Source organism: Cylas formicarius, unplaced genomic scaffold (assembly GCF_029955315.1).
Source record: "Cylas formicarius isolate icCylForm1 unplaced genomic scaffold, icCylForm1.1 PGA_scaffold_10__41_contigs__length_53128322, whole genome shotgun sequence".
NCBI lineage: Eukaryota > Metazoa > Arthropoda > Insecta > Coleoptera > Brentidae > Cylas > Cylas formicarius.
Genome location: NW_026844214.1, coordinates 42,321,535 through 42,343,760, shown reverse-complemented (window position 1 = coordinate 42,343,760; position 22,226 = coordinate 42,321,535). Strand labels below are relative to the sequence as shown.

General features: G+C 38.0%; 5 protein-coding genes and 2 long non-coding RNA genes across 12 annotated transcripts; 1 reads left to right on the top strand and 6 right to left on the bottom strand.

The window, feature by feature from the left end:
- Positions 1–1,253: 1,253 nt before the first annotated feature.
- Positions 1,254–1,742, bottom strand: LOC132701827 (bis(5'-nucleosyl)-tetraphosphatase [asymmetrical]). The gene is made up of 2 exons (XM_060670051.1): positions 1,624–1,742; positions 1,254–1,576 (listed from the first exon to the last, which is right to left on the bottom strand). The coding sequence occupies exons 1-2, from the start codon at positions 1,733–1,735 to the stop codon at positions 1,269–1,271; spliced, it is 420 nt and encodes a 139-aa protein (XP_060526034.1). The 5' UTR covers positions 1,736–1,742; the 3' UTR covers positions 1,254–1,268.
- Positions 1,623–2,375, bottom strand: LOC132701832 (uncharacterized). 2 transcript variants are annotated; one of them, XM_060670074.1, is made up of 3 exons: positions 2,024–2,375; positions 1,820–1,969; positions 1,623–1,748 (listed from the first exon to the last, which is right to left on the bottom strand). In XM_060670074.1, exons 1-3 carry the CDS (start codon positions 2,262–2,264, stop codon positions 1,738–1,740), a joined length of 402 nt encoding a protein of 133 aa, XP_060526057.1. In that variant the 5' UTR covers positions 2,265–2,375; the 3' UTR covers positions 1,623–1,737. The 2 variants fall into 2 exon arrangements, with proteins under 2 accessions (XP_060526057.1, XP_060526047.1); XM_060670064.1 differs by lacking the exon at positions 1,623–1,748 and having other exon boundaries at positions 1,803–1,969; positions 2,024–2,374.
- A 624-nt stretch (positions 2,376–2,999) lies between these two features.
- On the top strand, positions 3,000–3,867 carry LOC132703167 (eukaryotic translation elongation factor 1 epsilon-1). 2 transcript variants are annotated; one of them, XM_060672301.1, is made up of 4 exons: positions 3,000–3,207; positions 3,262–3,378; positions 3,530–3,625; positions 3,675–3,867. In XM_060672301.1, exons 1-4 carry the CDS (start codon positions 3,124–3,126, stop codon positions 3,822–3,824), a joined length of 447 nt encoding a protein of 148 aa, XP_060528284.1. In that variant the 5' UTR covers positions 3,000–3,123; the 3' UTR covers positions 3,825–3,867. The 2 variants fall into 2 exon arrangements, with proteins under 2 accessions (XP_060528284.1, XP_060528281.1); XM_060672298.1 differs by having other exon boundaries at positions 3,008–3,207; positions 3,262–3,456.
- A 96-nt stretch (positions 3,868–3,963) lies between these two features.
- LOC132703147 (endoplasmic reticulum metallopeptidase 1-like) lies at positions 3,964–10,178 on the bottom strand. Of its 4 annotated transcripts, XM_060672269.1 has the most exons (12): positions 10,015–10,178; positions 9,487–9,693; positions 9,088–9,430; positions 8,223–8,391; positions 7,963–8,171; positions 7,533–7,826; positions 7,260–7,477; positions 7,025–7,202; positions 6,787–6,971; positions 4,969–5,121; positions 4,616–4,821; positions 3,964–4,562 (listed from the first exon to the last, which is right to left on the bottom strand). In XM_060672269.1, exons 2-12 carry the CDS (start codon positions 9,667–9,669, stop codon positions 4,103–4,105), a joined length of 2,598 nt encoding a protein of 865 aa, XP_060528252.1. In that variant the 5' UTR covers positions 9,670–9,693; positions 10,015–10,178; the 3' UTR covers positions 3,964–4,102. The 4 variants fall into 4 exon arrangements, with proteins under 4 accessions (XP_060528252.1, XP_060528261.1, XP_060528269.1 ...); XM_060672278.1 differs by having other exon boundaries at positions 6,835–6,971; positions 9,487–10,178; XM_060672286.1 differs by having other exon boundaries at positions 6,946–6,971; positions 9,487–10,178.
- Positions 10,179–10,346: 168 nt separating this feature from the next.
- Positions 10,347–11,433, bottom strand: LOC132701875 (DNA damage-regulated autophagy modulator protein 2-like). Its single transcript, XM_060670172.1, has 2 exons — positions 10,738–11,433; positions 10,347–10,439 (listed from the first exon to the last, which is right to left on the bottom strand). The coding sequence occupies exons 1-2, from the start codon at positions 11,431–11,433 to the stop codon at positions 10,347–10,349; spliced, it is 789 nt and encodes a 262-aa protein (XP_060526155.1).
- Positions 11,434–14,345: 2,912 nt separating this feature from the next.
- Positions 14,346–16,539, bottom strand: LOC132706708 (uncharacterized). Its single transcript, XR_009619633.1, has 3 exons — positions 16,129–16,539; positions 14,762–15,488; positions 14,346–14,449 (listed from the first exon to the last, which is right to left on the bottom strand). It is a non-coding gene; the product is annotated as an uncharacterized LOC132706708 (long non-coding RNA).
- Positions 16,540–16,551: 12 nt separating this feature from the next.
- LOC132706703 (uncharacterized) lies at positions 16,552–21,814 on the bottom strand. Its single transcript, XR_009619631.1, has 5 exons — positions 21,716–21,814; positions 21,052–21,657; positions 19,204–19,743; positions 17,108–18,048; positions 16,552–16,906 (listed from the first exon to the last, which is right to left on the bottom strand). It is a non-coding gene; the product is annotated as an uncharacterized LOC132706703 (long non-coding RNA).
- Between the last annotated feature and the right edge of the window lie 412 nt (positions 21,815–22,226).

Genomic DNA, 22,226 nt, shown 5'->3' with positions numbered 1-22,226 from the left:
AAGCTCGCCTTTGGACAAAATTTTTACCCGAACGAGGCATGCGTTCGGCATCGGCTTGCCTCGTTCGCATTCGTGCTCAAGTGAATACGCGCCTTTGGTCATTTGTTATTTGTAATTTTGCAAAACAAAACTAAGAAAGATTTGAACTTCAAAATCCTTTTTGGCATAGTCATTTTACGTATATACTAGATAGTGTAGATAACAGACTTGTCAATACCGCATCCATAGTTTTTACAGCAATTTTTCGTCGTTGCCAAATATTCAATTATCATTTCTATCATAATTGTTCATTTCTGTTATATTTGAAGCTTTTTGTACCTATTCTACCATTATTTACGGCTCTCGGGCTGGTCATGATTAATATTGTTGCTTTAACTCGATTTCGGGTGAAAAAGAGGATTTGATTTTTTATTCTAGTTGGAAATTATTTCAATATAGTATTTTCGATACTTAAGTTTTTACAGATTTCTGTGTTTACTAAAAAACGGTGGAAACAAGCATACTTTGATAAAGTGGTGAGACTTGGACCTGAAAAGGTTCATTTAAGACAGTTTCTGGTTATACTGGAGTAGGGAGTGTCCCCAAAACATAGCAGTGCACGAGGCATTCTTAGGTTTTGACTGTACTCATACTTTTGTGGCTCTGATTTCTCTTTTTGGCACTACATTTGTGAAGATAAGAAAATAAACAAATAAATAAATTGAAGAGGGCGTATGTGACTATGGGGTAGTGGCCATCAGTGGTGATCATCAAATTGTAGATCTGGAGTGTATTAGCAATATACAGGATTAACGTTGAACATGGTGGTTGAGGAGGAAACAAAGCATCAGATTAAATTTAGTGCCTCACATAGTTTTATACATAATCTTGCATTATGTTGTAAAAAATAAACCACTTTTAAATTACTAGTACCCGCTTTTTCGTCCTTTTTTACATTCATCTTAGTTATTTATACTGCAAAAAATATGTTTGGAAATGTGAAACTTTCTAAACAAACTCGGTTTAATCTAATTAGATTTTAAATTGCATTATGGAAACAGTTAATATAAAATAACCACATTTTTGCAGTATTCCATAATTTCCTGGCTAATAGATGACTCCATTTTTTTTTACGTAATTTATTTATTTTTTATCCAGGGTCAGATATTTCAATTCTTTTATCTATAACTAATTATCAAAACACTCGACTTATTTTTTTATTTGTGGCATTTACGTCTCTACACAAAGGTGGTAAAATAAATGTTCACCACAACAAGGGTGTAATAATTTTATTTTGCTAAATATTTTTCAAATTGCACTAAAACATCTTGCATGTCCTTATATCCTACACAATCACAAGCTTCCTTCAAAGGAAGCCATTTGTAAGCCTGATGCTCATGCGATAATTTGACATCCGCATTGGGATTTATCAACTCCGCTAGCCAATAATGTACAGTTTTTGGTTTATTATTGACATTGTAATGTAAAATTTTAGCGCAGTCTTGAAAGATTTTTAAATCTGTCTTCTCAAGGCCAGCTTCCTCCCAAGTTTCTCGAAACGCAGTGACAAGCTCCGTCTCACCTGGATCAACATGCCCTAAAAAGACCACCAAATTATACAGATACAAACACTAAAATTTCTACCTTTAGGTGGTGTCCAGTGATGAATCCCATATGAAGTTTGCAAAAGTAGATACTCAACTGCCGCGGCTTTCCTTCGGAATATAACAAAGCCAGCTGCGACTTTCCCAACCATGCTTAATTTGTCTCTTTAATTAAATTAAACCTTATAGCAAACACAGAATACAGAGTTGCCAATATATTCAAAATGTGTTGAAACCTTTATGAAGGGCTTTTGCTTCCGCCAATGATAAGGGCTTCAAAGTGAAACCTTCCAATCGTGGTTCATGCTCCAAATCACGAAGATTATGTACTTTGTCCTTTATTTCTTGATGCAGGTTTCTGAGGTCATCTTCTGCTTTGCCGACTTCTAGAAACAACCTTTCAAAATCTCTGAAAATAGAAACAGCCACTTATCTATTACCGCGCCTCAAAATATTTTTACATTCGGCAGTTGTTCTTTGCACGTAAACGGAACCCAGCTGTATCCAACTGTTTCTGTCCTCCGCACCTTCCAGAGCTCTAAGGGCTTCTCTAAATTTGTTTTGGGCGTTAGCTACTTCTATCTTCTGCTCTTTCAACGTCAAAATATCTTGGCCCAAAGTTTCCACTTCTCTTAGATAAGTGAAGGATTTTTGCTGCTCTATATCAGAGAAGGCAGCCATATAACATCGGTAGTATCGGTACTCCCAACGACAATTCAATTCAGAATTGGAATTATAGAAATTATGTGGTTAGTGTTTTTATTCCCTCCGAGGAAATGAACTTTTTTGTTCTCTGAGTTGTCTAATTGACCTTCTAAATGTTGGTCAGTTTGGTTATGTGATAAAACGGAGAGTTCTGATTTAATCTTGTTGGTTGGCCGAACAATCTTGCAAAATTGGCCATAGAATTAAAAAAAATTGTTTGTCGTTTTTTAAATTTTTATCCTAGATTTAACTGGTTTATCAGATTCTGTCGGTGGCATTGCACTTGGCGGTTTAATCTCCGTTCGCTCCCGATAGAATCCGGTGTAATCGTCTTCAAATTTTTGATATCGGTTCCAAAAGTGTGGGTTTTTTTTTGAATGTTTTAAAGTTATAATCGTTGTTGGCCCAGCTGTTTTTTCTCGTCCACGCTGGTATGGTATTGGTGCCGGATGGTCCGTGGGGGAATCGGGGGAGGCTGTTTTTTGTCATCGGTTCAAGATTTTTGAATAACGTTTAATTGTTGTTCCCGTACCCCTTGGAGGGTGATGGATCCGTCCAGTCCCTTTTAACTAACTCACCCTCCAGGGCTATAAAGTGTCGAACTATAATTGTAAGTGGGCCAGTGATCCTAGTAGTCTTGGCCAAGAGAAGTAATGTAGAGAGAGTATCTGCTCTAAATCCTCGACGGAAGTGGGCAATGAGCGAGTGATCCTGGTAGACTTGCCCAACAGTTTTTTGTGAAAAGCATCGTTGAATTGATTTAGTATCTGCTCTATAATTCTTAGCCGTTTCTGTGTTTTTAAAGTTAATTTATCTAGAGTTTAAAAAAATCTTAATGGCCGCAGTTTCGGCACAGCATCTTGCCGATATAGCGAAATTTCTTCAAACTCCGCTGGGGAAAATCTCCACCAAAGAGGAAGTAATGTTCAATTGTATAGCTTAATTAAGTAATTTCTAGGGCGGGTTTTTTTAGCTAATATCGCGATCTCATGGCGACAAAACAGTGTCGGGCGTTTTTAATATAATATTTTCGCTTTTGAGCGAATCCAAATCCTCGCTGGGACCCAAGAATATCTTGGAAGAAGCGCAGGTACGGCAATGGCTGGAATATGCTATTGTCTACGTTTTAAATGCTTCTAGCGACCAAAATATACAAACGCTCTTAAAGGTATTTTATAGCACATAGCACAAAACGAAAATGTTTCTAGTGATTTACCAACTTTTTGTTCTGTTGAAAATAGGATTTCAATGGAATTTTACGCACCAAGACATTTTTAGTAGAAGATCGTATCACTATCGCTGATGTCTTTCTATATTACACAATTTCTTATATAATGGTAAGTTTAAGTTTATATATTGACGAGTTTCGATCGGCCTCTATTGCAGGAGAATCTTGCGAATGCAGACAAAGAGAAATACTTGAATGTATCCAGGTGGTTTGATAATTTACAACAAAATGTGTCGCTTAGGCAATCGCGCAAGTTGGTAGATTTTAACATCAATTTTTTGTACTTAACGAATCCTTCCCGACACTAAATGTAATTTATATTTTAATAAAGTGTTTCAAAATTTGAAGAAATTCTTTTAGGGTCTTATTTGCTGCTCATTTGAAATAAGTAAAGCAAAACATTAAATCAGGCAATTAAAAAAGAGACGTGCAGGTGTATATAAAATATTTCATTAAAAAATTTAGTAAAATTCAACACTAGGGTATATATCAGTCACCACCGCGAATTCATATGAGTTCAAATCTTCAGTCCTTTGTTCCTTAATAAAAAAAAAAATTACATCAGTACCAAATAACGTAATACACATTAAATAATGTAAGTGTAATATGCAGCGACCCATGCTGTCAAATCTGCCCATTCAGGAAATTGACTAAGAAAAGTTTTAAACTCTGGGGTTCTATTCATTGTGTCTTCGTGCACGTAGCGACAGGTCACCGCTATATCCATAGCTGTCCCATTCCAATTTCCCGGAACCTCCACATCGAGGGTGAAAGAAAAGTTATTGCCCCCCTTGCCACGTTGGTATAAAACAAAATATACCGGCCTGTGTTTGAAAGTCGCCGCCGAAGGCTTTACTTCATCGACGAGACTCAAATTTGTCACCGTGACACTTTCTTTGGGCGCTAAGTACAAAGTAAACCGATCTGGACCGGAAATTGTGAGGTTATAACGTATTTTCGTTGAGGTTAGGATCTCTTTCTCGAAACTAAACTCCATGGGAACGGCTAAATTAGGTTGTGCCGAAGGAATCCAAGTGCTGTACTGCCTAAAACGAAATAGTGTTTCATCCGCGGGCATAGGGTCCTCAGTCCAACTTACATGATCTCCATCATTTTTGCGTGGCCCAGAGGCAAACCGCACATTATATATTGGTCGCACCTCTTGGCAACGGACTGAGCTTCGCTTAGTTCTTTAACGTAATTTGTGAGGACGCCAGGAGAATTTCTATCCAAGTTTAGGAAAAAATATCCGGCATCGCTATCGACAATGTCGCCGGATTCATTATGAAAGCGACGCGAAGTATGCTAAAAAAATAAAGTTACTTCAGGGAACTTACGAAAAATCCTTTTCTATTTGGCTATTCTTAGTGAATACTCAGAAGTAACACCTATATAACGACCGTAAAACCAGTTGCCTATCTATTTTGTGCCATGAGTTCGAACTAAACTCACAAGTATCCAATGTCTCTGCGGTCTGGGCCAATCGCTATCTCCGCTGTAAGGAAATCCTAGAGGCGTGAAGACGACAATAAAAAATATGGCGAAAGTCGCTGCCAAGATGATAAAATAATATTTTGCGTGTCGCAGCGAGTTCGTCAATATCGTCTAAAACGCAATAATTAATAAGTACCAACAAATATAAAAGAAGTGATTCAGGTCGAGTCCCCTATTAAAAACTAATAAGTAATCTAAATACTGTAGGGAAGTAAAATGGTCTATTCGAAAGTAATGATAAAATGCAATACTTTGTGAAAAACAAATGTTTATCTTTATCATTTGTGGGATTCTTTGTAAGGTATATTACTGTTATAACGGGTAGATCTTTACATACATATATGCATTGACGTGACCCAAGAAGAAAAGAAAAGAAACTCCACTGAGAATTTTGTACAGGACCAGGATCTGTAATAAAATATTGCCATTACTATTTACAAAACTTCTGGATTTCTCCTGTCCCCAATCATCCTGTCGGCTTCTTCAGAGGTTAACTGAACCTGGCCAGTATTCTACTCTGCACCTGCTTATATATTGTTTGAGGGGACGGAGCTAAAGGAGGGGCATGAATATTGTCTGGAATGACTGATTCCCATATTGGTGAAAGGTAAAGACGTGGTTCACGACTAAGATTGTTTGGTTGCTTATAGATTTCTATAGATTCTCCGATTGATTGTTGCAAGAATTTTAGTCTTATCGAATAAAATTTTATGTCCGGTTTCGTGAATGTACGAGGCCGATGAGTTTATTTGTCTCAGTCTTAAGGCTCTTCCATGTTCCTTGAGTCTAGTTGATATTTTGGTATCTCAAACGTTATTTTGTCTTTGACAGTTCAAACAGATTGGGAAATTTTTGGACAAGTGGTCAATCTGGTTTTGCAAAACTCTTGATATGTGGTTAGTGATGTTGTTTTGAATGTAAGAGAGGGCAACAGTGGCAAGTGTGGGGTTGCTTTCGGACTCTTTGGCTTTGGAAGGTTGTGGTGAAGTGTATTTTGTCATTGAATGCTTAATATCTCTAATGTGGAAATTATTAGAGAGAACAGGGGATGTAAGGTGTTTTAATTCTGGTTTCAGTGACTCGAGCTTAGATAGTTTTAAGAGAGTTGAGAATCGTGGATTTTTGGACGGGATGGTAATGTGACCATGCATTAATGTATCGGTGGTATGTGTGCGTAGATTTTATATTGATAAGCATATCTAAAAATGGGATATTATTATTAGTTTCTAACGTATATTAGGGTATATAGAGTTTAAATGGCTAAGAAAATCTAGTAGGGATTCTTAACAATGAGGCCAAATAAAAACGTATCGTTTCAATAATTATGGTTTTAGATGGAAGGGTTTTTTTCTCAAAAGCTTATATAAATATTTTCGACTGGTGTTAATATCTGTTCCCAACGTTCGCTATAAGCATTTTTCAATTAAGATGAGAAAGTTTGGTTCCAGATTCTCGGATTTTAATCTGAAATAATGTTGAGAGTTTCAGGAATAGGGACTTTAGTAAAGAGGGATTCTGCGTCAAAACAGATTAGAATGCGAGGCAGCTTCAGTTAAGCTCTGAAGAAGCCAATAGGCAAAATATCAGCAAGTTGGATTTATCAACAACCAACGCTGGAGGAATCCAGAAGTTTTGTAAATAGTATTACCGTGGCCACTGTTGGGCAACGCAGCATTTATTTGTTTGTCTTAAGGTTCTCTTGTTTCCAATTTTCCAGAACTTTTTAATAGGATCCTCGGTGCAAATCACCATATACATATATGTAAATAAAATCACCAAGGGGCTAGCTATCGCGAGCGTGAAGAACATTGTCGCAAAACCAACTATCAATTCTGGGTTCCTGTTGCTGCCCATTCTGCCAGTGATTGGTATAAAAAGTGCAAGGGTGGTGGACGCTTGATACATGAGCAACATGGTTGGTACTAGCAGGCTCACCAAGTATGCCAAGCGCCATTTTGTAACTGGAAAATCAGCAAGGTAAATGCCGAATAGGTTCTGCATTGCGCATGCGCACCGGTGTACTGCCACCGGCAGCAGTAGATCACGACAAAGCCGAGCGAGTTGAACAAAACAGGCACCATAAGGGCGTATGCCGAACGCACGTTGAAACACACCATGGAAAATAAAATAACGGTCCATATCAGTCTTACCGCGTGAGCCTGAATTTGGCACCTTATATTTAAAGATAGGTTCTGAAAAAAAAAGCAGTTTTGTTTTGTGTTCTGATAGGCAATTCGAATGTACCGCACCTCGTGGTTCGTAAAGAACAGTAAACATCCGGATAGGGCGAGCGTCGGGACCACGTACAGGCCGAATATTAACCACGGGTTCCCGTACCAACTCATGGTTTTTGCAGCGAGGTCTAGAACTAGAGCTATAATCAAAACGGATGTGCCTGCGACCAGCCAGCTTAGAATCGTAGCGCCTAACACCAGTCCTATGTATTTACACGTAGATTTTGTCAAGCCTGCAATTTAAATTCGTGGGTGTGACTGACATTACAACGCGTAAAAACAGCCTACCGAAGTGAATACTACGTATACTGTAGACGAACACGCCCACTGACAGCACTACTATCGCCACGTTGATAATTACCCCAGCGCTATTGGTGTACGAAACTAGAAACCAGGTGAAGATATCGAAATAGACGGCCTTTCCCGGCGCAGATTGCGACAACTCTGGGGCATCGGCCAAGTTTTTGACCAGAGACAGAGCATTGGCGCCCACGTGTTGATACGAACCGTGAGGTATATGGGAGAAATCGTCGTATTTGGTATGGTAACGGTAACCGTTTTTGAAAAACGCCATATCCAAACCTAGAATTAAATGGTTCTTGCACCAGCGCCCTCTACAGTAAGTTCGAAATTTCGCGCATAGATGGAGCCGAGCAATAGTGGCGTCACAAGTGCTTTTGTTATCATAATAGTGGGCCAAAGATACCCAGCAACTCACCTACAAGACCGCCAAAGTCCCTAAAAATTCGAAAATCCGTATCGCTCGGTATTATGCCGCTTTGAAAAATCTCCTCGCCGGCAACCTGGCCGTATGGGTAGGGTACCATGGCGTAATATTTTGTGAGCCACGGTGTCTCGGGTCCCGTCTGGAACAAGATAATTTTGCCGCCGGCGCCGGCGGCTTCCAGGTTGATTACCGCTTTGCAACTGGAATAAAACTTTGTGAATTTTAATACCGTCGGGAATCAGGAACATTACTGTTTTGCCCATTTGTGCTGGGTAATGAAGCCGTGGGCGGCTTGAAGAGGCGTCTCCTCGGCTCCATTGAACAGAAAGATTACGTTGTTCGACGGCTTCGAGGAAGAGGTTGACAGTACCCTAAGAATTTCTAGCATCGCTGCTACGTTGATGCCGTCATCGCTGCCGCCTAAAATAATTACCTAATTTCTTAGCAACTAGATAGCTAACCTATTTGGGCGGCCGCTAACTAAAAGGGAGCTCATCATGAAGAATAAGAAGAACTTGATTGCTTCTTTCGATTATATAAATAAAAAGTTGTTTGGAGTATTCCTGCAGGTTCCTATATAAAATTTGTGGGATGGAATCATAGTTTAAGGAAGTCATTTAGTCACACCGATAGTATTTTGACTTCTTTATGAGTTTTACAGAACGCTGGAGATGACTGCTGTGATCAACCATCACATTGGGAAATACATATTTTATTGGTTTGTTCCATCCAACTTCCTACTATTTAGATATTTGGGTTGTAGTTTGATAACTTGTTTTTTGTAGAGACAATCTAAATTACTTTAAAGATTGTTTTAAAACCTGCGAGTTTTTCCAGAGGTTTTTTCCTATCTAATTCAAAATTGCCGCCAAAACAGGAAAACATTATGCCTTTCTAAACTTATATTAGAGTATGATAATGCTGTGAGCAGCGCTATCACTTGGTGACCACACTTTGTGATTCCCTTCTAAAGCAAATAGGAAACCTCATAATTAACCCAAATTAATCTAAAAATGGGGGGATTGGCAAGCCCCAAGGATTCATACCAAACCCAATTAAAATATTCCACTAGTCATTAAAATTTTTAGTCAGACCGAAAGCATAAATTAACCTTACCAGGGCTAGTGGGCACTGAATCAAAATGGGAGTTGACCAAAATGCTGTGTTGTGTTACATCTCGCCCATGCAATTTTACAATGACATTCTGCACATCATGATACGAATTTATTGCCCCAGAGGCATGAGCATCTAAATAGTAAGCGCCGCTAACTAACTGAACATCCAGCTTCAACATTTGGGACTCATTAGCTTGTTCAATAATCAAATTTATTTGACTCTTGAGATATTCTACAGCTAAATATTCGTTTATGTGGCTCCCAGTGATACGCGGGCCCATGTCAGTCAAGTTTTTCAGGGTCCAAATCGCACGTTCGGCGATGAAAGCACCAGGGTTTGAACGCTGCAGTTTTTTCCTCGTTAATTAAGATTTTTATTTAAGCAAATGACTAAACTTACCTCATCGTTGACCATTAAGGGGGTGGGTAGCGCATCATCTATCAAATACACGAACCCATAAAGCGAGCATAATGCCAGAATTGCACAAATTCCACAATAAAAAGGAACGCTGTGAATGCTTGCACGAGCAATCATTGGTGGATCCATATCGAAATGGTATGTGGTTCTTAAATTTCTACCCATCCTTTATTAAAGCTCGGGCGGACACTTATAATAATAATTATTAATTAACCTTGATTTTAAGTTTAAGAAATTTCAGGGGTAATTATCGTTGTTTGCGTTAACGCTTGATAAAAAGCCGTTGCACTCATATAAATATAAACCGGTAATTTCTAAACAACATATTGTAAATAAAAAGCAACATAACCTAACTCTTCGAAATATCTGGTGATTATTTGCGTCATCTGTTTGAAAAGATTTAAATTAAAGTGGCCTCCGGCGTTTTATAATTATTTTGGAATATCGTGAATAAATTTTTGGATACTTCGCCATACTAATAATTTCGACTAAAACACAAGCGATCCTAACCTTTCGGCGTGTTGAGTTTGTTTAAATAAGCCGCAATTATTGTTATTGCCCAAAAATTGCGGACAATCTAATTTGCAATTGCTATGAAGTCATCGCCTGCAATAATAACAGCGCGAAGAAAGTTTTACATGTGAAAGTAAAATTAATACGGGCTGTTATTTCTCGGACATTTCATACCGCCGACAGGACCGGATTGCCGGTACTTTATAATAAAGCAAGAATTAAACATTAAAAGGCGCGCCTCTTAGAAACTTTTATTTTCAATTTAAAGTAACAGAATTATATCTACAGCTGTCTCTTCTATTTGACGGACAATAATTCAAAATTCGAACTTATGGACAATGACTGATGCATTTCTCGCCTATGGGTGGTTCTGCGAACTCCAGATGCTTAAACTCTTGAGCAAAGGATATGAAATACGACACCTAAGTAGTACAAAATATAGTTTAGAAATTGAATAATGAATAAAAAGAGACCACTTTTATTTATGTGATGCACTTCTGTAAACTAATGAGAAATAAAAAGCAGCAGAAACGCAATATTTCCCAAATGATCTCATAAGGCAGTAAGTAAATATCAAATGTATAGAGATGGTCTATTCTACCTATCTATCTCTTACTCTTTTTAAAGGATAAATGAACTTTCAGTGATTTACATGGTATAAATTTGTTAAAAAATGCAAAAATTTTGATTTTTTGTCGCGTGTTCCTCTTGTCAACTAACCGCCAAAATAGACGTGATCCACTCGGCCACGGCTGCCACTAGATGCGACGCGTATTCGCTGCTGTATTTGCTCCAGTGTCGCCAATCTATCAACCCAAAATTCAAATATGTCATCAAGGAGTACGTCAGGGCAAGGATGAACGTGATACTGCATAGGAAAGCTATCCCGAACCTCACCGGTATCATTCGCTTCGACCCTACTGCCGGATATACGTGCAACGAGACTACACTATCACTCCACTGGTACACCAGGAGGCAAATTATGGCGCCTAGTGTGCCCATAGCTTGTGCCACAGGCATATAGATCTTCTGGAAGTTGCTGTAAATCAGGAGAAATGCAACGGCAAGGAAACCAGCTACCACGGATATCTTGCTCATCTTCACCGTCGTGGGCTTTTCTTCGAATGTTGCGCGATCGCACACGAACCTCACGAGCCTGTATCTGATGTAAACGATGACGCCGACGAGTAACGTCATCATGTTGCACATTAGCGAAAATAGGCAACTTTCCGGTGGATGGGCACCAATGTCGCTAATATAAGGGAACCCAGGACCAACGTGCGCGTAGGACTTTGACCACGCGAAGCAAACTATTAGCGTGAGAAACCACAAAGCACCGAGCAAGGTGGGCAACGCGATCCAGGATTTCCACTTTATTTTCACGAGCCACGATCGACGTGATTCTGCCGGTAGCATTGCACGTGTCAGGTCTATTCTTTTCCGCTGGCTACAGAATCCTCTGTATTGAGTGTTCAAGATATGTTTACGTTCGAACTGTTGTGTCAGTCAATACTGTCTATATAGTATACTTCTAGTGTCTAAGTGTCGCGTAGTTTCATCATTTTTTCTATACAGTGGAATGCGCTCGGGAGTCGACGTGGAAGAGGGAGCAGTCGTTTTTTTTTAGTATTATTTTAAAATTTGCTTTATCCACATATGATAGTACATGAGTCGGTCGGTGACTGGCAGGAACGAGGCAACTATCATTAGACCATAAGAATCTGTCGGCGATTGGCCGAAGCTAATCGATTCTCTTGGTGGATGCCGGTTAATGGGTACGTGACTTTAGCACCCGGGTCCAGTTGCGTGAAGAGTGGTTTGTTTCATATTCTATGGTATTCTGTGATGATTCTGTGGTGGAGCATTGCACGCGGCGGTTTAACCAACGTTCGCTTCCGACAGAATCCCTTGTATTCGTCCCCAAAAGTTTGATATCGGTCTCCACTGGGTGGATCTAGTGTAGTGGAAGCGGGGGATGTCGTTTTTTTTTGGGTATCGGTCAAAATTGTTTTTTGCTAGTTGAGCAAATATTGGTTATATTTCTTCTTTGTACGTGTTGGTATATGACCAAAAGCGAAGATCCTCGACGGAAGTCGGCAATGGGCAAATCATCCTAGTAGTCGAGCCCAACAGTTATTGTGAAACGCATAATTGATATTCTGTGATGTTGGTATAATAAACTAGTGACCTATAATTTAATGCAAAAGGCGATTTATATAGTGTTTTGGAGAATTTTGGTTGAGTTCTTTCACGAAAAGCGATCCCTTAGAAACAAGAAGACAGTTTTTGTGGCGGTTTTGGCGGATTTTGTCATGAGCATTGTACATGCCAGTGATCAACCGAAGGAAAGAATCCATTGTATTCGGTATAAATGTTTTGGTATCGGTCTGAATTGTGTAGTGTCAATTTATTGCGATTATAGTAACCGTTGTTTTCGCTAGTCACGTCAGTATACAAGCTTTATCCGTCATTATTAACGTGCAGGCGACGTACACTAAAATTTTCAAAACAGTATTCTATAAATTAAAAAAGTGAAATAATGGCATACGTCAATGCATTTAAGTAATATAAATACATTTAACATTTTCGAAAATAAAAAATTATGAATAATAATCGGTATACAACGTTAATTACAATTCATTTTCACAATGTCTACCGTTCGTGTCTAAACATTTTCTTATACAAATGCTGTCAAACTCGAAAAAATAAGTCTAACCTATTTCTTCTGATTTCGCAACCTTTATTATTTTTTGTCGTGGATCATTGATATCTGTTACAGCTGTTTCATACATTAAAGACTTTAAGTGCCCCCGAAAAAAGAAGTCCATCGGATTAAAGTCTGGTGAGCGAGGCGGCCAAGCTAGAGATCCGCTCCGACCTATCCATCTATGTTCAAATGTCGATTTAAACACTTTCGTACAGCCAATGTAAAATGGGGTGGAGCGCCATCTTGCATTAACCACATATTTTGTCTCCACTTCGAGCAAAGGTAGTTGTTCCTCTTATAGAAATTACCTCCAAAACTTGCCAAACTGTAGGGCAAGTAATTCTTTCCTGAGCAGCAAGTTTTCTCGTATTCGTTGACGTTGAAGTATTCTTTCTTCCGTTGCAGCGGTCCTTTTATACCTTGGTCTCCCTTTATTCATATTATCAGGTTTGAATGATCCTCATTGATCAAGTCTTCTGTGTATGTTGATGAATGTCTTAGCTATTGGGATAAGCGTCGATATAAAGCCGTCGTGCTTGATCTGCATTTGCTCCTCCGTAGCAAAAATGCATATCGCGATATTCAGTGTTTGAATATTCCTGACGGGTCATTACAGTAGAAGTTGAATAATAAGATCTTTTAATAGAAACTAATTTTTAAGAGATTGTAACAATGATTTTTTAAAATTTTATTAAGTCCTGTTAGGTAAAATTACATTTGTGATTTATGGCTAAATGATAACACTTAAAGCAAGAGTAACAATTTTCGAGGATTTGTGATTCTGTTTAAGGCAATCTGTTCTATGTTGCAATATCAGTCTAAATAAATAGAATACACGGAAAATAAAAAAAATGTTCTACGTAAGGTAACGATGACTTTTACTAAATCAGAGCTGTGTGTAAAATAACAGGTTATTTCGTTGATAATTATTTTATCACGTTGAATCTTTCCTCCAAATTTCCGAACTCAATTTCAGAACACCTAGTCAATATTAATCATTGATTCGTTGAGGCAGTTAATATTCACCATTAATAAATTTATAATAATTCAAAGTAATAAAAGTTGTTCTATGGTATTGATAAATATTTTATATTTTGTGGGAGGTCCTAAATTTAAACATATCCTAGATTTAAATCTTCCTTCGCAACAAAAGGAGGAAGGAAGGTATTTCGACAGCGCAGTAGACGTCCTGGGTAAACCCGATTTCGTTTGTCAAACGCCAACAATAGACACAGCGGCTCAATCGATGAGGAAAATCGGACCGTTTTAAATAGTTGACTTTTTCTGCGGTTCACGCGTGTCTGAACTCGGAGGACTTAATTGTTCCAAAAAAAAAAAAGTGGAAACAATAGACAAACGGAGTAGAATGTTTTTCGGGTCAAACATTAGTCCACTTCATGGTTCCTGGCGATGAAGATCGCACAAGAGCAGAGACAACAGGAAGGGGCTGACATATCCTACAAAAACTTGGAAGTCATGGACCTATATCGCTATTAGATAATATAATAGTGACCCTACTACGATAAATATTGATGCATCGCAGGCGGAATTGATGTTTTCGTAAAGAAGATTATGATTTTCTTCGCATGCCTCTAGATTTCACCCACTAATCTGCATTGTGCGCCATTTTCTTTCTATACAGTGATTTCCACATACGTAACACGTTTTCCCAGAACATTTAACGAGATCTAGACATATTTTGAGAAAATACAGCAGTAAAAATGCCTTATCCAAACTTATTGGCGATCTGTCAGCGGCCATGTTGGTTGTTGAATGTCGCAAGTTTCTTGAGTAGACTAACCAAATTCTAAATTTCGCGCATGCACATGTTCATTGTACCTTCTCAATTTTTTTTTCATTGCTGCTTCATAAGTTCCTGTATTATCGACATAGGTGGGGCGTCTATACGTCTAGTAGCTATATGCAAGAGGTGTATGCACAGTCATTTCAAATCTCGACTTAAACCAATCCTTTCATTCCAAATACAAACTAGCAGCATTCAACAACCAACATGGCAGTTCGACATTTCGGTTTCACTTTAGATATAGCATTTTACGGCAATATTTTCTCAAAATGTGATCAGATCACCTTAAATGTGAAAAACGAATGTAGTGGAGATCGTTGTTGTTTGTGCAGGTTAGGTGAATCAATTTTTACCATCCTTAGGCTATCTAATAGCTATGTGAGCTTTCTTTACGTTTTCCATCTATACAATTAAGATGGGTACGTAATACTCGTGTTACGCTGATTGTTTGCTTCGGCCAAAGGAAACGTGGCGCTTTCTAACAAGTTACAGAAATGAAGTAACAACGATGAGGATCAAAGTCGTCGAATACGCTGATGGTTGGTATTCTTGCAGCACGCGTATTACGAAAAAGCGACAAGGACGGCGATCGCAACCGACATCACAGAAAGTAACAATAAATAACTTTCTTTTAATATTCATTTCGGTTACGCTTCCGCAACTTTGTATACCTACAATCCGACCTCAGTTTGTGTCGATGGGCGTTTCGACATTGTTTTATTCTTAAAAAAATACATTAAATATATATGCGCTTAAATATTAAAATTGATCCGTATTTTTGCGGCTCGGCTCTACAGGATCGTGCACACGCAGACGCACTCACGTCCAGGGCCGCAACAAGGCAGACATGCAGGGCAGCAGCAGTCTTCCGGATGGCAATGATGGCAGTGACAACAGTCTGAATCTTCGCAATCGCATTCAATCCCGCAACAGTGACAGTGACCCATATTTGTTTAGATTCTGCAAAAGAAAAATCGATTGGAGCTTTGATTTGCCTGCAAGAGATATTTTAAATTCAAAGTTCTGTCCATGTAACTGCTCTATCTCTATTTGCATATTTCTAAAATGTAAAAATGTCAAAGCAACACATCGTGTACACGTATAAATTAAATGCAAATTTTATTATCGTAGCGACTTCCACGTAGCTATTAGAGAATATAGCGCCCCTACTTAAAATTTTTGCCTAAAGATTTTTATCTAGATGTATTTTGAGAAAATAATACGTCAAAAATGCCATGTACAAAATTATTGACATCTGTTAGTGGCCATATTGGTTGAGTTCATTGATTAAAAACAAGATTTTAATTCTCGCGCATGCGCATGTTGAATAGGTCTTCTCGAAGCATTTTTCATAGTTGCTTCATAAGTTCAGCATACAGCATAGGCAAGGCCTTTATATCTCTATTAGCTGTATGGAACAGAACCCAACCATAAAATACAAGTAGCAGTGTACAGTGTACCGATTAACCAATTATAAATTATTTATCTGCTACCGTATATTTTTTTATAGCCTGTTTTGCGACTGTCGAACACAATGTATCAGCTTTCTGGCTAACTTTTATATCTGCGAAGTATCATTTAGAGTAAAATTAATGCTTACCTTTAATGCTTTCAAATGCACACTACCGTTAGCGAATTCGTCAACTGTTCTCCGAGTTACAGAGTGATCTGTATTTACGTTGATGTATTGAATATAATCTTATCAGAAACTTTCGATATGTTTGACTACATGTTTGTGAATTCGGAAAACGCATATATTTGTAAACCTTGAGTCACCCAGAATTGTTTCAGATTTTTTTTTAAGGTAAAACCCATCTAATTTGAACAAAGACGTCACACTATCAGCAGCAGGAATACGAGGGCAATACTAAAACTATGTATTTTCCATTGGACGGTTTTCATTGTACGGGAACTTTTCTGTTGGTTTCATTTGAATTTGTAATAATTTACAAGGTTGCTCTAAATAGCAACTCTACATGGATTTTGGATTTTTGGGAGGACATGGTGATGATTATGGAAAATAAATAAATTATTCTGATAGGTTGTTTTATTCATTATACCCTTCATAAAAAAAAATGCGGTAATTCCCAGTTAATCCAAAGAAACTTATTCCTACCCGACCGTTACTTTATATTAGTAACGGGGCAAAAATTTTATAAAAGTACATTTTTTTAATAGCGGATAAGGTCCTACATAAAATTAAATCTCGGGTTTTAAAGGATAGTGCAGCACACCACCCCCCTGGGCGGTCCTCCGTGATGGTGCGGTGGTCCGTGGTGCGGAGGTCCGTGGTGTGGAGGTCCGTGATGTGGTCCCCCGCCGTGTGGTCCGTGATGTAAAACGGGGGGTGCAATGTCAAAAGCTGCCATTCTTTACGCCTATGGAACCAGATAAATTATAAACAAAATTTCTCTGGAAATCAAACATAACAAAACACGCTATAGAACACGTAGGTGGATTTTTTCTTTAAAAATTATCTTTCAAAAGTCTTATTTCCTAAACAACTTGTCCTAACACTTTAAATATTAATTCCTACTTTGCTTGCTTTGCTTTTGATTTAATTTAAAAACTTTTCTTACCTACGATAGAGTTCCCGCGAAATTGCCTTGTTAACTAAGAGACTTGCTTTGAATCCGTGTATTATTGACTGGGGACAAAAATATTGTAGCGGGTGTAAAGTTGGTGTGGAATGAAAATCCTAGAATCTTATCTTATCTCCCTGCGCCGATATTATCAAAATCATTAGCAATTTCGTGTTTGCAACGATTGTCCTTAATGTGTACATCTAAATTCAATCCAATTAATCAAGGACAAAGCGTATCTGTCCAACAGACACTTTAGGAAGACTTTGGGAAGTAACTTCGACCATATCTAGATTCTGGCGATCTGGAGGCTTATTGATGGTCAATCAGAAGAGCAGCACTAGTTCGTACTGATCGCCGAGAGATGATCATACCTTCGATAGTTTTGAAAATTAAATGCCAACCTATTCCCTGATTTGATATAATTAACAATATGTCCTTTAAAATTGTTAGCTTTATCAAAATTTAGTTGTTCGATTGTATAATGCCGAGGTTAAATAATGACAAAAGTTGTACAGCGTGGGTTCACTTAGAAAATGCTAGAATGAATGTTAAAAGCGCATAAAAGAAAAAGAAATAGTTTAGCTTTTTATTTAATAATCTATTCTCTTCCAAAATGTATGACACAGCCATAAAAAATCAACAAAACACGTAAGCCAACATCCGAAACCTTACAAAATGGTGCAACATATTACAGATCTTCGTCGATGCCCATGGATATGGGGTGGCGGTAGAAAAGGCGGGGGACCGCTGTGGTGGTGATGGGGAGGGCCAAAATGACTTGGACCGTGGTGAGAAGGGCCAAAATGACCTGGACCGTGGTGCGAAGGGCCGAAATGACCTCCACCGTGGTGATGAGGTCCTCCCCCGTGAGGTCCATGGTGCAGACCATTTGATAGGCGTCCTTCGTTGTAGATCGCCATTCGCGTTCGATTTTTCTATTATAAAAGGAGGGGAAAAGATTTTTCAGGGAAATGTTTGTTATATGTTACACACACTACTTCAAGTAAAATTAATAAATGTTTTCAATGAGATGAATATAATGAGCGAAATATAAATATTATTGGGTACATCAAAATGAAATTTTTTGGGTTCATGTTAAAACTATTGAATCAGGCCCTTTCCTTCCAAGGTCTTAATTGAGAAGTACCATTTAAATATTGGTATTTTTTGGAAACTTTGTTTCAAGTCCTCTTTTTCGATCAAATATATAGGAGAGGGTGGGGCAAGGCGGCATTCTTAAGCTTTTTATTATCTTTTGTTTTTTTTTTGACTAACTTTAACTACATTTACCCAAATTTTGGAGAAGCGTCTGGCAGTCGTGCCCCACTCTCCCCTATTCATAATGTTATACATAATAATTATATTTATTTATTAAAAAGTATTTAATAAAAAAAAGCGTAATTGATTAGTAACGATTTTTCTATAAATTAAAAAAATTGTGATTGGTATTTATAATATTTTCGAAAGCTCCGGCTTTAGGCTAAATCCATAGAATTATCCAAAAAATAACACTTTCAATAAATTAATTATGATTCGGTTATAATAACATGGAATAGCATTTTTTTAGAATTTTTATGCGGTCCATTTTACCCCTGGTGTTACGCAAAGTGCTAAAAATGTCCAAATAACGAGAATTTATAACTATAACAAGAAAAAAAATTGGTTAATTTTTGAGGTTTGTCTCTTTGCCCCAGGGGGGTAGGGGCGCCTAGCTCCACCCACACCTAGATTTATAACGCATTTTGTTATCCGTAATATTAAAATAATACTTTCCGCGAAACACAGGGCTACAAAAAGAAATACCATCGATACTGTTGAAATACTCTTCGAAAGATGAGAACAGCTATTTGTTTTTTTTTCAATGTTCTCATGTTTTTCTTCTTTTTGCTCTGTGGCATGTAAGAAGGACTAATTTCTAAAGCAAAATCAATGGCACAGCAGTAACCATGATGCAGTCAACAAGAAAGTCACGTTGTAATTTTTTATTGGTACCATAGTATAAAGTTTTTTAAAATATTATTTCATATTGCAACGAATTCAGATCAATGATGAATTCGGCTGTGGCATACTAAATAAGCAAAAATATTTACCTTGGTACCGATGTACAATTTACACACTTATCACCAAACGTATGGCGGTACGACAGTTGCGATACATTTTTATCAGACCGCCGCGGGGAGATATCATCTAGTCATCTCTGGTTATCGATGTTGACAAAATTTTCACGAACCGACTGAGTCATCGTCGTGCAAATGTGTACGTCGATCCTTTACCCAGAATCGCAATTGTTTACCCAAACGAAACACAAATTTTCTGCGCAGAAAAAGGGACGCTATAAATTTCAATTTTCATTTTTTTTATTTTTCCAATAATGTGTCGATTTATCATTATACGGCCGCTTTAAAATATCAAAAATTGAACCACTTCGACGGTCTACAGGATCGTGCAGAGGCAGCAACAGCCGTTGTCGTCTGGAGGCGGTCCTTGGTGATGATGGGGCGGCGGAGGGTGATGATGTGGTGGATCGTGGTGCTGCGGGGGATGCGAATGGACTTCTTGATGGTGGTGTTCCACCCTGCGTTCCTGGTGGTGGTGCATTTCAACGTGGGCGTGTTGATGTGACGACATTTCTGGAGACAGGGTCCAAAGACATTTATTTATCTTTATCTGATCGTCTTGAGTACAAAAATAAAGAAAACTGCTTCTAAAATTGAATTTTCAAAAGATTATATCAAAAATGATCTCACCTTATTCTTTTGGTTTAGTTTAGAAAAATAAAGGTTTGGCTAAACAAATAGTAATTTCAAAGAGTGGATTTAAGCAACTAAAAAAAATAGCGTTAGTCATAGCGCAAAAATACGCCGACCAAGCCGAAAAATACAGGCATACTCGAAGAATTTTATTCCATCTGCTTTGCTTCACGTAAAATGAAAACAATAGACAACGGCCGTTGGTACTAAACGTGTTTAAATAGCGTGTCCATGCACGCAATTTGTTTGTTTAATTTTCCTTTTTGCCCAAATCATGACTTATTGAACGCTTTTTTGGTTTCTCCTTCAGTCCAAGTTCTATTTCGCTATTTGCTGGTGAGAACCATTGAAGACATATATAGATATTTGAAACTTTGATTGGATTACTTTTTTTATGGAAATTAGAGCGCGATTTTCAAACAAATGTTTTTTTGAGATCATCTAAGCTGTAGGTCGTTAGACTTTTATGAAGATAATATCTGATCTGAATTATAAAGGAGAAACTGTAACGGCGTATTCAGCGGATAAAAATAAATAAAAAAGTTCATATCATCCTAGACCATTTCATTGACATATTCTGAAAAAATCTTTATTTCATTTTGGCATGAATAAACTTGTTTTTATTTAACCAGGGGAGTTCGTCAAAAGGGGTAGGCCAATTAGGTGCACATGCAAACAAAATTTGGTTTCTTGAAAGCGGTTCGAGACCATTTTGTCTAGAATCTATTAACTAAACTGCTATAAACACATTTCCAATTATTGAAATTAATCGGAACGGTTTCACGAACGCCTCTGGTTAAATAAAAACAAGGTTATCTATTCGATATTTTTTTTAAGTGGCAATAATTATTACTAAATTTGAAAGAGAAATCTAGAAATTTTTTTAATATTAAGAAAAAAGAAGCATTTTAGGATATCATTTTTTTTAGTTATGTTTATCTGATAAATACCTTGTTAAAGTTTCCCCATTTTAATTCAGACCTTTTTATAACTGAATCGCGCTATATATTTTCTGCAAATGTTTCTCTAAAATGCAAAAACCCTGAGGTACAAAGTTATAGTTTGAGTTGCCCCATGAATCTATGTGAAGATACATAGTAGTCAGCGGTAACGAATTTGGGATACATTGTAGAGATTTAATCAATAGCCCGCACCAAATCGATGTACTAACTATATTTAAATACTCACTGAGTTTTTGCTTAACAGTTGTTGCTGCGGATAATTTACAAAATCGATTACCGAACTCCAACCGTCAAAAGTTAAATCACATTTTTATAAATAGGTTTGATTGGCATTGTTTTTATCTAATCAGCAGCAATGCGTTGTCGTTGATTGATTTATCTAATCCTATTATATGACTTTCCTAGCAGTACGCATCAAAGACCTTGGATCCGAAAAAGACAGAACGTTTTACTAGAGCCACAAGCACAAAACTTCCTAGTAGAATTTCGGCACTATGTTTTTGTTAGCAAACTAAATTGTCTTTATAGAATCGCGCAGATCCAGATGCATCTGGTTTCCGGTCCTGGAGGTCCGCAGCATCCGCTTGGTCCACAGCCGCAGCATCCGCCGTAAGGTCCACCACAGTTGCAGCACGTGTCGTCCTGTGGGGGCGGTGGCGGCGGCGGCGCGTGAGGCACCGGTCGCGGGGGTGGTCCCCAATGAAGGCCGCCAGCAGGGGGTCCGTCGGTGGAGTGTATAAATACACCCATGGGTACCCTGACGCTTGGTCTTGAGTTAGCTGACGGTGGTGGGATAGAATCACTAACGTCTCTGAGGTTGTTATTTCATCGACTGAAAGAGGCGATGGCGGCACGTAAACCGATGGATGATCGGATTAAGTCTTTATTACCAGTTTATCTTATCTGGGCTTAGAGGTCCGAGAAACTAATAATGCTTACTTCCAATTACGATCGATTTCCTTTAATTTTTTTAATGCTTTTCAATCCGTTCCTCTACTGTTTAGATAGGTGCATTTCTTAACCTAAAAAAATGCAGTTTTAGACTATCGTACGCATGTAAACTGTATTGACGCAGTGATTTGCTAACAAAAAGTAATATTTAATAGGTTAACAAAAGCGACTAGTTCTACTATTTTTTCTTCTAAATTTCATCTATGATATACCAAATCTTAACGTGAATCACCCTGTATAACAGGCACGCACCTCGGCCGTTTCGACCACTCGAAATATTTCCTGCCTCAAATCCCCTCTCCTCCTCCTTCGATAAAAAAAAACAAACGAAGAAATCCTCGCAAAACAAATCCCCTTTGTTTATCATCAAATTTTTCGATACTCCACCGCCGCGAAGAGAGGTGAAAGTGGCGTTGCGGGCGCAGCGTGAAAGTCTGTATCTTTCTTCAA

What these genes read in the sequence shown, in the direction of transcription:
- LOC132701827 (XM_060670051.1), bottom strand. Translation starts at nt 1,735, where the DNA reads ATGGTTGGGAAAGTCGCAGCTGGCTTTGTTATATTCCGAAGGAAAGCC. An exon ending in TCACTGGACACCACCTAAAG is followed by an intron (nt 1,577 to 1,623) that starts GTAGAAATTTTA and finishes TGGTCTTTTTAG; the next exon opens with GGCATGTTGATCCAGGTGAG.
- LOC132701832 (XM_060670064.1), bottom strand. Translation starts at nt 2,264, where the DNA reads ATGGCTGCCTTCTCTGATATAGAGCAGCAAAAATCCTTCACTTATCTA. An exon ending in TAAAAATATTTTGAGGCGCG is followed by an intron (nt 1,970 to 2,023) that starts GTAATAGATAAG and finishes GGTTGTTTCTAG; the next exon opens with AAGTCGGCAAAGCAGAAGAT.
- LOC132703167 (XM_060672298.1), top strand. Translation starts at nt 3,124, where the DNA reads ATGGCCGCAGTTTCGGCACAGCATCTTGCCGATATAGCGAAATTTCTT. An exon ending in ATATACAAACGCTCTTAAAG is followed by an intron (nt 3,457 to 3,529) that starts GTATTTTATAGC and finishes TGTTGAAAATAG; the next exon opens with GATTTCAATGGAATTTTACG. An exon ending in ACACAATTTCTTATATAATG is followed by an intron (nt 3,626 to 3,674) that starts GTAAGTTTAAGT and finishes CCTCTATTGCAG; the next exon opens with GAGAATCTTGCGAATGCAGA.
- LOC132703147 (XM_060672269.1), bottom strand. Translation starts at nt 9,669, where the DNA reads ATGGGTAGAAATTTAAGAACCACATACCATTTCGATATGGATCCACCA. An exon ending in CAGCACAAATGGGCAAAACA is followed by an intron (nt 8,172 to 8,222) that starts GTAATGTTCCTG and finishes GTTTTATTCCAG; the next exon opens with TTGCAAAGCGGTAATCAACC. An exon ending in TGTTCTTTACGAACCACGAG is followed by an intron (nt 7,203 to 7,259) that starts GTGCGGTACATT and finishes TTTTTTTTTCAG; the next exon opens with AACCTATCTTTAAATATAAG.
- LOC132701875 (XM_060670172.1), bottom strand. Translation starts at nt 11,433, where the DNA reads ATGCTACCGGCAGAATCACGTCGATCGTGGCTCGTGAAAATAAAGTGG. An exon ending in GGATCACGTCTATTTTGGCG is followed by an intron (nt 10,440 to 10,737) that starts GTTAGTTGACAA and finishes TGTACTACTTAG; the next exon opens with GTGTCGTATTTCATATCCTT.